This window comes from the organism of the source record quoted next, unplaced genomic scaffold, assembly GCF_019419815.1.
Source record: "Pyrus x bretschneideri cultivar Hongxiangsu unplaced genomic scaffold, Pyrus_bretschneideri_v1 Contig8, whole genome shotgun sequence".
In the NCBI taxonomy this organism is placed as follows: Eukaryota; Viridiplantae; Streptophyta; class Magnoliopsida; order Rosales; family Rosaceae; genus Pyrus; species Pyrus x bretschneideri.
Window position 1 is genome coordinate 7,959,311 of NW_025999820.1, and position 15,731 is coordinate 7,975,041.

At 37.9% G+C, this 15,731-nt stretch overlaps 2 protein-coding genes across 2 annotated transcripts; one reads left to right on the forward strand and one right to left on the reverse strand.

Moving 5' to 3' along the window:
• Nucleotides 1-945: 945 nt before the first annotated feature.
• Nucleotides 946-2,568, forward strand: LOC103938029 (GATA transcription factor 5). The gene is given in 4 exon segments (XM_009348027.3): nt 946-1,062; nt 1,064-1,105; nt 1,223-1,558; nt 1,647-2,568. Coding segments are annotated over 4 exon segments (1,152 nt in total). The 5' UTR covers nt 946-960; the 3' UTR covers nt 2,319-2,568.
• A 1,495-nt stretch (nt 2,569-4,063) lies between these two features.
• LOC103938030 (putative glycine-rich cell wall structural protein 1) lies at nt 4,064-10,199 on the reverse strand. The gene is made up of 2 exons (XM_048575231.1): nt 9,695-10,199; nt 4,064-4,068 (listed from the first exon to the last, which is right to left on the reverse strand). Exons 1-2 carry the CDS (start codon nt 10,197-10,199, stop codon nt 4,064-4,066), a joined length of 510 nt encoding a protein of 169 aa, XP_048431188.1.
• Nucleotides 10,200-15,731: the final 5,532 nt, after the last annotated feature.

Consider the following 15,731-nt stretch of genomic DNA (forward strand, 5'->3'; position numbering starts at 1 on the left):
AATTTAAGTAATCATAGTAGTTCAATTAAAATAATAAATTATGTTTGGCCTTATGACCCTCAGTTGGAGATGGTTTTTTTATTTTTATTTTTATTTTTATTCACAGGGCCATGTTTGGCCTATGGCCCTCTGGCCCTTCGATTGGAAATGGTAAGAAATATGGCTCGGCATTGTTCATTAAAATATTAATTTTTTGGAGGACCATAGGACTAAAACGAGCTATCTCCCCAGCCTTCGGTTGGAGATGACCTAAAAACGTTTTTGATAAAATTGATTTTGGTGATTTTGATTAAAGTACTTTTTCAGTACCCACTTCAATTTTTTTTTGTTTAACTCAGAATTGATTTAAAAAATATTTTTATAAAAATCACTTTCAGTAATTTTAAACAAGTAAATAATATTTTTCGATTGAATTGTTTTTCCTTTTAAAAACATTAATTGAAACTGTACGATTTAATGGTACAGAGATTGGAACCAGTAAATACTACGGTCTGATGATATTCCTCTTCACTTGAAAGTGAGAGGTCTTAGGTTCGAATCTCGTGGATAGCGAATTCGATACCAAATTAGGTTGCCCATTGTGTGGTTTAGCTGAACTTTCATTTCCTTTAGTGTAAAAATATTGATGTATTAAAAAAAAATGGTACAGAGATTGGAAATGTATTCAAAAGGGTCTAAATATAGAGAACAGTAATGGGTGGATGTATAAAGTGTGAGGGTGCATAAAGAAAAAAGGGGTAAATTTATTTATTTTTTGAACAAAAGATATTATATTTATTAAAGGAGAATGGTAAGTTTAGTTTCATAATATTTTAATAATAATAAGATTCAAATTTATTTTTGACGAAAATCAAACTTAATATATCTCACTTACGAGTGAAAAAATTAAAAGAGATGGAAAAACGAGAAAGAAACGGGCACTTTTAGTAATAGTCCACGGACGCTTTCAGCCCTAATTCAATGCTTTACCAAACTCACCCTCCCCTTTTTATTCCAATTTCATCCCTCACCCCCTTTACTTGTTCTATCCTTTCTTCAACCTCAACCTCTCCCCTCTCTCTCCTCCTCCTCTGCTCTCCTCCTCCCAACTCTCCCTCCCCAACAGGTACTTAACAAAAAAAATTGAGATTTCTTTTCAAATTGTATGAAAAAAAACCAAAATAATTGAAGAAAGAATGTTGCTTTATTTTGTTTCTGGGGTTTTCTGGTTTTGTTTTCATAGGTTGGAACTGAAATGGAATGCGTGGAAGCGGCTCTGAAGACGAGTATTAGGAAGGAGATGGCCGTGAAGGTGAACGGCCCGCAGGCGGTGGTTTTTGACGACTTCTTGTGGGGCAGCGCCGTCGTCAACGGCCAAAACGCTTGCGACGATTTCTCAGTCGACGACCTTCTCGACTTCTCGAACGAAAACGGGTTCTTTGAAACGGAGGGCGAGGAAGAAGACGATAAGGAAAAAGTCAAGGCCGTTGTCTCTCTTTCTCCCCAGAAGCAGAACCAGGAGACGGAAAAGCCCAATTTGTCGGAAAAAAATGAACCGGCGAGCGAACTCAGCGTTCCGGTACTTATTTTTTCAAATTTCCGTGTTCAGAATGGTGTTCGTTACTGCTTTTCGTGGTTTTTGACCAAAAGCTACGTTTTTTTTACAGGCAGACGACTTGGTGAACCTCGAATGGTTGTCTCATTTCGTCGAGGATTCCTTCTCGGAATTCGCGACGGCCCTTCCGGCCGGGTTCGTGCCAGAGAATCCCAAGTCCGAGAAGAGACCCGACCCGGAAACCGCTATCCCGGAAAAGCCTTGTTTCAAGACTCCGGTTCCGGCGAAGGCTAGAAGCAAGCGGACCAGAACCGGCGGCCGGGTCTGGTCACTTGGCTCGCCGTCGCTCACGGAGTCCTCGAGTTCGAGTTCGTCGTCGTCTTCCTCCTCTCCTTCGAACCCCTGGCTCATTTACCCTGCCACCCAGAACCAGGAACCGGGTGAACCGGTCTTGTCCGTGGAGAAGCCACCGAAGAAGCCGAAGAGACGACTGGTGGACGGAAGTTCGAGCCAGCCGCCGCGGCGGTGTAGCCATTGTGGGGTCCAAAAAACCCCTCAGTGGAGAACCGGCCCAAACGGAGCCAAGACCCTCTGTAACGCATGCGGGGTCCGGTACAAGTCGGGCCGGCTCTTGCCGGAGTACCGTCCCGCATGCAGCCCGACGTTTTCGAGCGAGTTGCACTCCAACCACCACCGCAAAGTTCTAGAGATGCGGCGGAAGAAGGAAGGCCCGGGCACCCCCGAACCCGGTTTGACCAGACCTCCGGTGGTGCCCAGTTTTTGATTAGGAAGTAGTTCCACTAAAAAAGGTTGAAAGATTAGTTAGCAAGTAGGGAAGAGAGGACAGAGTGAACCGGGGTTAGATTAAACCCGGTTCTAACAGGCCGAGTTAGTGTACATTTTTTCCGTTTCTTGCATGGTGGTGGGTGCGGTAGGTTTGTAGGGGATGTAACTGATTAGGCAGGAGAATTTACTAGTTTACTTAATATGTACTTAATTTTAAATTATATTCTTTGTCGGTTTAATTTGCTAAATCCGTGTTTTTGTGGGATTTAAACTTAATTTTTCTCTAATTTTTAGTTTTTTTTTATTTTTTTTTTGAGAGGGAAAGGAGGATTTGGTGGTCTAACCGACCCTTTTGAAACCGCTCAACTTTTTTAATTTGGTGGCCGTTGGAAAGCAAAAATGTTATGAAGGAAGCGCGCCACGGGACGAGAGAAAGAAAGGGTCCCAAAACGACATATTTTCAAGTGGCGTAATCTGCACGCAGAATGCTGAATCCTGACCGTTAGATTCGAAAGTGGGCGCTTCATTTCCTGCAATGTTCTGAAAGAGTTGTAGGAGTTTTGCTTTTTTGGGTTTTGGTGCTGATTTGGAGCCATCCCCATTTCCACAGTGGGTATTTGGACGTAACAATGAACTCATGAGATATTTATCGGCAGGTTTGGTTGTTTGGTTCTGAAATTTTCTTTGGTGAGATAAAATCTGTCCTGGTCCGGTATGTTTTTTGTGTCTACAACACTTGTCACGAAACTTGGTCTACTCTATAACAAGAGAAACTGTTGAATGGTAAATCTCACATCATATTGAACCAGTGCGGTGTCGAGTGTGAACAAAATGATGATTTGGTCTACCCTCGGCTACATGAAATTTTCACATGGTTGTCCTACTAATCCACCTCGGGTAACCGAGTTGGATGAGATCAAAATGCAGAGCAACATGGGGTTTATGATTTTGCAAGAATTGTCTTATGGATGATGTGTTCAAACTCAAGTTTTTCTCCTCAGTAACGCAACAAATATTCTTGTGTTCATGGCTTTAAAGGCTACAATGTCAGGTGGGCAGAGGTCAGTCGATAAGGCAAAGGCCTTCAACCAGTCACAGGCCATACTTCAGAATTTAAATGAGGGTGCCGCGCGCACACACTTGAGTGGTGACAACCATAATTACCACCAAGCCATGACTCATCATCATTCCATGTTGGTAGTCTTGTTTACAAGCACACAGAAAAAGAAAAAAGCTCACTAATCCTTTCTTGATTTCAAAACCGATACCCCTTTAAATCAAATTAAAATACTTTGGTTTTGCAATAGGAATATCATTGAGTAACTACAAAAGTTGCCGGTATTATTATTATTATTATTATTTTTTAATTTGGTCGTAAAGTCCCTCCCACTCTAGCATTGTTATCATGAGAAGTGACTTTGAGGAGAATTTATTGATAAACAAGAAAAATACAATATGTCAAGAGGGATATGAGGCTAAACCCAGACCATTAAAGTTGCCGGTATGTTAGCCCTAGCATTAGTTTGGAAGGTAAGAATGACGGAAAAATGGGTCAGAATTAAGTTAGACCAAAAGTTTAATTCTTTTATATTGTAACAAAAAAGTTGTGATATGAGTATGTGTCAATCATTTTATCTTGATTTTATGAGTGTCTAGCTTTGGTTTCTTGAAACAACGAATGTCTAGTTAAAAGTTAACTTTATGTAAAGTTTTTTAGTTGCGGTTAAGTTTTACTACCATTGTCTAGACTGCACAAAGAATTACTAATTACATACACATATACCATAAGCTCTATCCTCAAATTCTATAATTGCAAGTTGTAAGAATCTTTTACAGAGAAATGTAAAGGAGATTCTCTTAATGTGAAACTCTTTATGAATGCTCAGTCATCTCATACTTTTGACATAACATTTTATAATGTTAATACGTAAATTAACGTTGAACAATGAGATAATACAGAGTTAAAAACATCCTTGACCTTGAGGGATATGATAGGTACATCACTTTTCGTTTTTATTTATTTATAAAGAAGATGCATTTACCATTTCATATATATAATATGTTTTAGTGGGTACTAAAAACTGCAGAGAAAATGTTCAAATATTTAGACCTCAAACTTGCGTTGTTGCTGGCGGGAATAGGATGCCATGTGGGTTTCATATGGAATATCCAGTTTACGTTGCGCTTGCCATTTGTCGTCAGTACTTGTACATCCATTTGTCCTCAGTCACCATTTATTTTTCTTCTAATTTGTATATAACTTTGCCGCTGGCCGGTTTATAATTTAATATCACATCTCGGTCTGGGTCCCTACCATAATTCGAGCTCAATTCCACCGTAGTACGATATTATCCGTTTTGAGCCCTGATCATGCCCTCACGGTTTTGTTTCTGGGAACTCACACGAGAACTCCCATGGGCCAACACGCATTGATTTCGGTCGGGGTGTGTCATTTAATTAGATAGCAAAGATTAAACTAAGATTAAACTACATATTGTTTTTCTCTCTACATACATAGTAGCACAATCAAGTTAATTATATTTTTAAATACTATAATATTGAGCTAAATATTGTTTTTTGTATCGCACAATGAGCAAGTTAATTATACATTAAATACTTTAAAATGTATTATTATTAAAAGGAAAATGAGGGTTCGAAACTACTATAACAATTTAGGGAATGGAAAGTTTTGAATTCGGAACGTATGAGTTTAAAACTATTATATTGTAATAGGGAAAATGAGGGTTTGAAACTACTACAATAATTTAGGGAAATGAAAAGTTTCGAATTCGGAACGTATGAGTTTAAAACTATTATATTATTAAAGGGAAAATGTGTGTTCGAAACTACTACAATAATTTAGAAAAGGAAAAAGTTTCGAATTCGGAACGTATGATTTTAAAACTACTATACTTTAAATACTCTAATATTGAACTAAATATTCAAACCCAAGTCTGCTCATCGGTTGTATCCATCTCATTATTTGAATAATCAGATTCTAAATTCCAAGAAGAAGAAACCACATTCTTGTACTCAAGCACAGACATGATTATCAAGAGTCAAATATAAAGTCTTTTCTTGTTCTCGCATCTTTACAAGGAAATACAATATCCACTAATATTTATAATATTTATAGCCATTTTTAAGGAATTGCCTTTGCTGGCACTCCATTTTCATTACTTCAATATTTAAGTGTAAGTTGTTGCATGCTTACTTATTAGGAATGAGGAAAGTTAAGAACGACGGAAATAAGGATGAGGATTGGATAAGTACTCCCTCCTAATTGTGGAATCTTTACTTTTAAGGCGAGATTGCTGATTTTTTTTATTTTATTTTTTAACGTAAACATATAGTAAGTTAGGAATTGAAATGGTTTACTTTCTTCTCATATACATTCATGGCAGAATAACGCTACTTGAATTTATTGATCACCTTACTGATCAACTCCCTAATAATGGCTATGCAATTTGGATTTGTTGTCCACCTTTCTGATCGACTCTCTAATAGTGGCATACTCCACTAACGTACGTGATCAATAATTAAAGTTCAAATAGTTTCGTAGCAACATTTACCTAACAAAATCTTGTAGAATTGTGCTTTAAAAAGTTTGGCAGCAGGTGTAAAATCACATGGTTTCTTAGCCATAATAAGCATATGAAAATCGAGACGGGTTCTACCAAAATCAAACTGCCACAAAACCTAAAGATGTACGAAATACCAAGTGTGGGCAAAATGGCATGAAAAAAATTGGGTGCGCTACCAAAATTGTTGAGTGGCAATTACGTGATGACCATCTCCCACCAGTTCCAACCACTCTCAAACATCTATAATAGTGCAACATTAAGGACGGATGCATTTGTCCACTTGTGTAGGACTTGCACGCCTTCGGGTTTTCTTCGGGTTTTGACCTTCTGATTCTGAGCCTTCCATGCCACAAAAGCTTTACGAAGTATCTTGACGTGCAAAATGAACATGATCATGAGCCAAAAAGTGAACAACTGATCAAGTATATATAAGATCATGAGTTATACGTACCCTCTTATTAGATAGACTGACATGCCGGCGGTATATTCTCGTATCAAATAGAGTAGCGTGCATGTTAAGTTGTATTATGCAAAATTGTTTTATGTAGTATATAAACACACAATCAAACAAGAAACTGCGTCAGTTTAACTCTAATTATTTAGGAAGGAGGTTAAGTCTAACAAAAATCAGATTATTTGATTGAATAGCACTATGTTTTTCTTTTGGTTGTTGGGAAAAGTGAGGCACTGATCCAACGATTAGAATGATAAGATCAACGAGATTTGAATAAGTTTGATGCCTTTGATAACAGAAAATTTGTCAAATTCCAAATAGAAAAAAAAATCTAGTATTCTTTTACTTCCAAAGGCCATAAAAACCAATGATGATGGTGATGCAGATGTGTGGTTAGTAGTAATAAATTAGGTTAATTAAATATATTTATCTGTGTTAGAAATAGCAACATTCAGTTGTCAAATTTCTGGGCCGGCCTTTCACTCAAAGAGTAGTGATGTGGGGTGCATGGGATGGATTTGTCTCGTGCCCTCCATTTGAAAAATCCAGAGACAAAAAGCTCCTCTCTCTCTCTCTCTCTCTCTCTCTCTCTCTCTCTCCCCCCATTATCTATATCATTCACGTGGTGGTAGTGAGGAGTGATTGTGCCCACCTCTCACCCAACTTTTCTTGACCATAATGTTTGTTCAAGAATCACCAGCCATTTGGTGGCCTTGTAGTTAGTTCTTTGCATGTACTATTTATACCTGTTCGCAAATAGGAGTTTACTTATCAGTTCAGCAGCTTCAGCCCCATCCAAATAATGCATGGGTCCTGTTCAGTCTTAATACCATGTGTTTATCTTTGCTCTCGGACGTAGACTTACATTACTGAATTAATAATTTGAATGCGTATGTGCAAGTTGATATTTGATTTTGTGTGGTGCCTATCTAGCAAGCCAAGTGGTAAGACTTTTTGGTAGCACGGTGGATACGAAGACATTATTGTGTAGTATTTGAACACGTCGCATGACATTACCAATCCACATACATATTATAATATAGTGGTTGATTCAGGATTCATATTTCATGGGGTCATAATAGTGCAAAAGATCTTTTTGAATGGACTATATCAGTGAGGCATTTAGTTTATAACATTTGGTGGAGGCTTGTCGTTATTTGTTTAGGTTATTTGAAAAAGAAATCTAACTGTACAAAAGAGTCCCCATAGGATTCCTGTAGGATTCTTATAGGACCTTCTAAAGCTTTAGTAGGGTTCCAGGACCCCGTACATCCCTTTAATGGAATTAAGATTCTCTTCGGATCTCTGTGTCCAGAGCCAACGGACTGAGAAATTCAGACTGTTAAAGAGAGAGATTGTTCAAGGGCTTGGTTTGGTGTGGGTGGGCCAGTGTGATTGTTTAATAAGGGCCGCACAAGTACAAATTGAGTAGTCCAGATTTTCAGGTCTGACTAAACACAAAGATCCAAAGAGGATCTTGATTCCCTTTAATGAATCCATCCTTGAATATAGTTTCTATACCTTAAAGTATAAAACTCATCATCTATTCACTTATAACACATAACATGTGACCCCATTATACTACGTAGCAAAGTTCACGTACCACGCAGTTTCTGTTAACAGTAATGACCTAATGGGAATGCCAAATGCAATGAGCATTTCAATTTGCGAAGTAGGATGGTACGGCCATGGAGCTAAACAGGCTCCTACTTCGGATTTGGTTAGAAGATAAGTAGATTTAACCACAGGAATGTCCCACATATGTGAACCTTTCCTTAAATATGATCGAATCATGTGTTTACGAATGGTTGGTTTATAAAGTCAATATGTCCATAAAATTTGGTAATATATTATTGGTTTGATAAGATAACATCATCGAAGTTTTCAAGTCAATACTTCTAATTTATCGAGTATAGAAGTCCAAATCTTGTTAAACAGATATTTCATCAGGAATTATTATAATAGCATAATTGTGTTACTATAACTTGAATCTGGCAATCTGTCATGTGCCTTTGCTGTCTACTACGACTCCCGTGCTAGTCTGATAAGAACAGAAAGCTTTGTTTCACTATTTTTTCTTTAGGGGGTAATGTTTTGCTTGTCAAAATAATGTGGCTTATGGTTGGGGATGAATTCTACACCAGTAATTCATACGGAACGTCTTAGGTTCAATTCTTAGGGTCACACGATAGTAGCTAGGAGAAGGTTGAAATGCCTTTATGAGTCTTCCTAGCCCCAAAATGGTGGACTATAGTGGCGAAGCCACCAAATGGTCCCCTTTTTTTTTTTTTTTTTTTAATAAAAAAAATGTGAATAGAACTTGAGACATTCTACTTACCAGAATACTTATGCTTAGTACTCTTAAATGGTGATGAGCGTCACCACTTAGTTACCATTAGATGAGTTTAAGTTTTAAAGTTGTACGTAGTAAATCACGCTCATCTCACATAAAACATTGCGGTAGTAAGAAAAATGCACCGTCTAACTCATAATAAAAATAAATACTACTGGACCATGATCTTAGTTACTATTATGCACATAACCCATTTTTAAATCCGTAGTCCTATCAATCATTGAGCCCATTTCTTTTGGTTCTAAGCCCATTTAAGAATGGAAATGCCGAATGACCATCAAGAGAGATGTGACCCTAAGCCCTTTTTGGGATCAATGCAATCTTCATTTTGTAAGGGTTACTTTGGGACTTTCCATATGAACCGTTATGCCCATAAGTGCTTTCATTAGACTATTATTGAACATGTCGAAATTCTTATTGTTAAACATATAAAGAAGTACCGGACAAACATAATCAGAAGCAGTTTCAATTAGGCTGTTAGACCAGAGTCCACTTCTTCCCAAAGCAAGGAAATCTTGGTGCACTAGTTGTGCTCTAATTACAGTGAAAAAAGAGAGATACGGAGCACATAAAGTGATAAGCTTTTTATTCATACTTTTTCTCGCACCAGTGTTTTGGCCAATCACCAAAAATTGTACAACACAAACATACACACAATACTCACTAGAAGGCTTTTTAACGGAAAATTTCTTAACGGTATATTTTTATGGCATTCTCTCACTCTATTGAAGAAAGTGATTTGGAGTCCAATATCTTGCACGCTTTTACAGAGTTGATGGTCCATGCAGTGTGCATGGCCAACCCATTTGCATTTCCTCAAGGGTTTCCTTTCCTGCCTCCAATTGATTTCGGATGGCCGCCACAACCCCAAGGCCCACAACCTCCACTGCTGCCTCCTCCCCAACCCCAACCTCCGCCTTGACCACCACCTCCTCCTCCTCCACCACCACCACCACCCCCGCCTCCGCCACCGCCACCACCACCTCCACTACCACCTCCGCCACCTCCACCGCCGCCTCCACTTCCTCCACCCCATCCGTGGCCTTTACCATTCCCTCCACCCCCTCCACCTCCACCTCCGCCTCCTCCACCGCCACCTCCTCCGCTGCTACCTCCTCCTTTACCCTTTCCTTTTCCATGCCTTCTCTTGTGGCCTCTACCTTTTCCTTTCCCTTTGCCAGCTCCACTAGCCCCACCACTCCCACCACCTGCTCCTCCGCCACTTCCCCCACCTTGACCACCATTTCCACCTCCACCTCCGCCACCGCCTCCACTTCCACCTCCATTTTGATAGTTCTTGCTTTTGTCCAAACCTTCATCACCAGATGAAGTAGTCAGCTTGTGAACAACGGTAGTAGTAGCATTACTAATCGCAGCAATGCCACCATCCACTCCATCAGAACCTTTGATCCCACCAACCGAAGATGTACTCAACACAAAAGCAAGACCCAAAAAAACTCCAAACAAACCACTAGCCTTAATTTCCATCTTCTGCCTTATGAACTTGAGCTCAATGCAAAATCCCAAGTCATCCCCAACCCTCTTTATACTCTTTGCACTGATTGTACTTCCAAGTGGCAATGCCAGTTGTCAGTTGCTCACAACGAGAGGGAGTCCCCACTATAACTGACTGCCAATAAGTACCTGCAGCCCTAATCTTCCCACCCCTCCTCAAAAGGCAGCAAAAGAAATGATCGATATTTATTTATATGATGCTTGTAACGCAATTTGCAATTTGCCCCCCCTTTAATTTGCTCAGTGCGTGTGAATTTCATTTTTCTTTTATTGAACAATATTCTAATAATCTAATTTAAATTATAGAGAGAAGTTTTGAACTTGAATTATATTTTTGTTTTGTTTGTAGCCGACAGATCACCATTGTTATTGCGTTTGCATGTATAATTAACACATTATACATTTACATAGCTTTGTAGCTTATAGCTGCAGGTTCTATCCATAAACAACTTGGTTCTATGTCAGGAACGTTCTCTTTCATGAAGATTAATTAGTATGAACTTTCTGCGCTAATTAATCTGGTTTAGATATTACAAGAAGTCACTGGCTGGCATGCATGCGTGCTCTATTATCGTTGCTAATTATAAGAGCCAATCCGAAAATAATGGTCAGACGATAAAATACCAAAGTTTTACCTAATTTGCAGCTGCACACTAATAACTTGAATTTCAGCTGTAATTACGCCTAAAATGTCGACTCATATTAATGCATGAACACTGAAATTGCAAATTAGGTCGATTTATTAAATCTTGCAAACTAAATATTTCACAAGTGGGTGGGGAAGAGTTCCCTTTGGCTTCACGTTCGAATGAGGATAAATCCATTGAAAATACAAGTGCCGGCCACGTGAAAAAAGATGGAGGGAGGGAGAGGCTGGTGCTGGTCTAGCTATTGTGTTTATATAATTGCTGTAGGTTGCGGTGGTGGTTTCTAACTTTTGTATATATCTTGATATGTGCTGTACACATTATAACGTCCCCCATAAACATTATTCCGTAGGCGAGTAGGAGGGGCTGCCTCCCTCTTCATATCATCATTTCTCGTTGTGATGAGGTTGCCATTTCTTTAAGCTATATTTATTTTGGCCTCATACTTCTCGATATATTTATTTTGGAATTTTTCTTTGAATTATAAGAAAATGTTGCAGAGTGCGCCATATATGCATGCAAATTCCCTACCATGCATGCATGGTAGTCCATGAAACTGGTTGTGTATTAGAATTTAGAAGACGTGCCTCTATATAGGTTAAAAGGAACTGATTAAAAAGGAATTCGAGTTTCATTGTGGACTGAGCTTGCGTTTCAACCGAGTACAAAATAGTAATTGAACGGTAAAGCAGCCCACGGCCCAAACCAGCTCAACAGTAAATGCAAGATGCTCTATGCATGATTGAGGGTTAATCAAACTTGATTTGAAGCTTAATCAAGAGTTCTCTCTTGTACTTGATACGCTCCTAACCCCATCAAAACCTTCTCTCAAGACTTTGATCCTTCGATTTATTGCTCTGTTCGTCCCAACTAAAGTTCTTTTTGAAGGAAGCAACCTCTCTTTTTTCATCCCAATAAGCTCATATTTCAACTCGACGCTCTTTATATCCACTTGAATCGCTTCTCAAGTGACTCATCAAGTTTTGTATTATATTATATGACGCTTGCATGTTGTTCTTAATATTAGTTATTTTACATTTCGTTTGTAAGCTTTTTGTTAGTTTCTATGTTTGAAAACAAGGTAGTCACTATAATTTGATCAAAGACAATTTTTATCAATTGATATTTGAGTTTTTGGCATTCACTAAGAAAATATTGAAGTTCTTTTCGTACAAGGCATAGAAAAAATCAAGACTGAACCAGTACTCCACTCATAGTACAATTCCCTTGATTAAAATATTAAATTACATTTATTCCTTTATATTTACCATATTTTCAACAATAGCATGCCTAGCATTTCAACAGCACAACTTAGAGCTTCTCCTAGCTGTGTATTAGCTTTGCCAGCAACAAGTACAAAATGTTTGCCCTGAATTTCCAAACCGTAATCAAGGGCATGAACCGAAACATCGAGTTTGATCCCTGGCCTTCGAGCCTTGGATACCGAAAAAAAAAAAAAAAAAAACCAGACATGTTATAGTTGTCTCACATCACATCTTAAAAACCTAAGAACACTAAGTTCAGCAATCTCACTAGAATCCAGTGTATTGGTCATGTCAGATTTTGTCATCGTTGTCCACTTCCTTCCCTAAATTCTTCCCAAAATTAACAAGATTCACATATGAGTCATCACATATGGTTTATGCTCTTGTTTGTTTCGCTTTTGTGTAGCTATTTTCAGAAAATGCGATCTAATCTACTTAGAGTAGGATTCTTTCTCCTTCAAATCCCTCCCTTCCCCTCCTCTTTCCTCCTCTCTCACTTTCCTCTTTTTCTTTATCTCTTTATAAAAAAATCAACACAAGATGTTGACGTGACTTAATTATAACAGTTCAAATAAAAGGGAATTGGAGGAGAGAGAGAGGGAGAGTCCTACTCCAATCTACTCGACCCGGAGCTGGCAAGATGGTGACATATTTGATTGTCATAAAAAGTATTACATTGCTTTCACATCTTAAGCAAAGAAAACTCCCCAAACTGAATAATCTGACCAGATAAAAAAAGGGTTAATTGTTGTTTACTTTTTCTTTTTTATATTAAGAAGATTTTGTTGCCATGAATCTCCACTCCAACTCTCACTTTTTTTTTTTTTTTTCTCAAACTAATAAACAAAGTTCATTGTCTTTGGGTTTTTTTTTTATAATTCTGTTAGTTGTGTGACCATTTCAAAGTTCCACGGAGACTTAATTAAAAAGTTAAATCAACATGCTTTGTTCCATGAATCTCAGTTAAAATAAACCCTAACTAATCAGATGGATTAGCATAGAAGTTTCATCTCCATAGACTAATGGTTTACATTACGTGGGTCAATCAAGTGCATGTACTACTCCGAAGTCCAAACCCTTTGCTTCGACTTCTCTAATCAATCTGGCTTATTAGGCAGGCCACTACCTACCTTTGCAAAATTCCAAAAAACCTAGAAATTAATTGGTCCTGAAAATATTCAAAACAAAACAACTCATAAACATGTCAAAATCGAGATCATGCACTCAAAATGTCAATGTAAAACGACATTTTCCTGCAGATGATGAATACAAATACGCGTTCAAACCATGTCATAAATGGCACAAGCATACTAATAATTCTGCCTTTAAAGACCAAACGTTGGTCTCGTTTTTCTTCGCATTGAAAAAAAATGCACAAAAAAGAAGAGTCCATAGACAGAAACTTTGAGACCATTGAAATTGATTTGAGCTGCAAATTTTAGGATACGTTGTGGAAATGAAACCCTAATTTGACTTCCACCAGTTCAGAAATTGTTTCTGGAGATGAAACCCTAGTTTCCTAGGAAGCCAATAGCAAATCATGGGGATCCCACCGAGTTTTTAATTGTGTGTTCCAGAAAAATAAAGATGAAGATTGGGATTTGGATTGAAAGATATACAATACCAATTGATGAAAATAATGTTATCTGAAATGTGACATGTTCCCACCACTAATATATGTACCGCTTATCAACACTTGCATTATTAAAAAAACAAATAAAAATTGAAAGTGGTCACATTTTGGAAGCAATACAAGCAAATGGATCCATCATGGTGACGAAATCATTATGCAACAAGAGAAAATAATTTGCAGAAAAGCAAATTGAAGTTGACATCAATGTGAGGTCAGTATGACTAACACATGAAGTAATAGAGGTGGTGTGGTGTGGCTAGCTACCCTGAGTTGACGAAAGTAAATCTTAAATTTGACAAACTTAGCAATAACGGATAAATTGTCACGTTTTAAAAGATTAAGAGGATGATAATCGTTAACTAAATTTAGGTGGTGAATTGAATAAAGGCAAATTCACAGGACATCGCTAAACTTTTCAATTGCTAAAAACTACAAAAGCCAATTGGAGACCACGTCGTTTTCATCAAGTGTTGCCATCTTGATCATTGACGAAGATGAAACAAGGTTTGTTGATTAAGAGGGGAGGAGGATGATGTTAATGGCCTACCTATCACTTAACTATGATTCAAAGGCATTGCAGGAAGACAAAAACGGGTTTCCAGCCAGGGGCGCGGGGGGTGGCTGGGGCGGGGTGTGGAGTAATTACCAATAGCAGCAACGAATTCTTCGAGCAGTTTGTGATGATCATAGTACTAATTCCAACTCCTTGAAGATGGGAACGAATTGCTGGCCAATTAATTGGAGAACCGTCTCAAAGCTTGAACACTAAATTATTGAGCACGTTAATTGAGCTTAAAGTAGTTGAAACTTACAAATTTAGTTTTAAAGGTCTCAATTGGACAACTTTTCTATTTTATAATAGTATGAATCAAATGACATGCATTGGTTCGTATGTATATATATTTATATTTTTTTTTGGGAAATTTTTGAAATGCCATATGAACTTTGTTTGTACCATACTTGACCAATCTCGAAACTACTCTAAAATGTATGAACAATGAAAGAACGAAGAAGAAGCTCTTAGAGAGAATATGAGAGGATATGAAGTTTTGTGTATATTTCTAGATGCCATAAATGGGAGTTTACATTTGGATTTATAGAGCTGAATTGATAAGCTCAATTACAATAATACCCTCAAACAACTCTAACCAATCTTACCCTTGTAACTACCTTAACTACCTAGCCATACATTCCAACAAATTATATTCTTTATTACTAAGTAACCATGCCATCACAAATGACTTTGGTTAATACCAAGCACCTGTCAACTTCATACCTTCAAGGATCCATTGAGGGGTTCATGCTAAGGCACCCCTACTGAAGTACAAGAGTTTCCCTCCAACCAGGAGGCCAATCATAGCACGACACATGTCAATGTTAGAATAAAGCTCATAGAGTCCCACATCGACCACAAACAAAATCTAGAGACTCTCCTCAACTATAAAAGAAGACCATTCTCCTACAATGAATCCCTAATGTCATTATTGTACTTAAACTAGTTATTAGAACTGACTAATGATGATTATGCTTGAACCTATGTATTTGTGTAAACCGTTCACTATTAATGAGAACTCCTTTACTCCGTGGACGTGGCCAAACTTAGGATGAACCACGTACATCTTGTGTTTGCTTCCTTATCTCTATCTCTTTACATATTTATCTTCACTAATGACCAGAGTAACTGAGTGAAGGTTACAAACTTGACATTTTACGTTGTTCCAAAATCATTACTGATTTGGTGCATCAACATTTGATGCCATCTGTGGGAATGACACTTATTCCTGCTCTCTCCAGCTTTGTCAAGCTAGTTTCAACTGATGTGTTAATTAATTTGTGTTCATGTCGGTACTACAAAGAGCCAAATGGAGACCACGTCGTTTTCATCAGATGCCAATAAAATTAAAACAAGTGTTGGCATCTTGATCATTGAGAAAGATGAAACAAGGTGTGTTGATTAAGA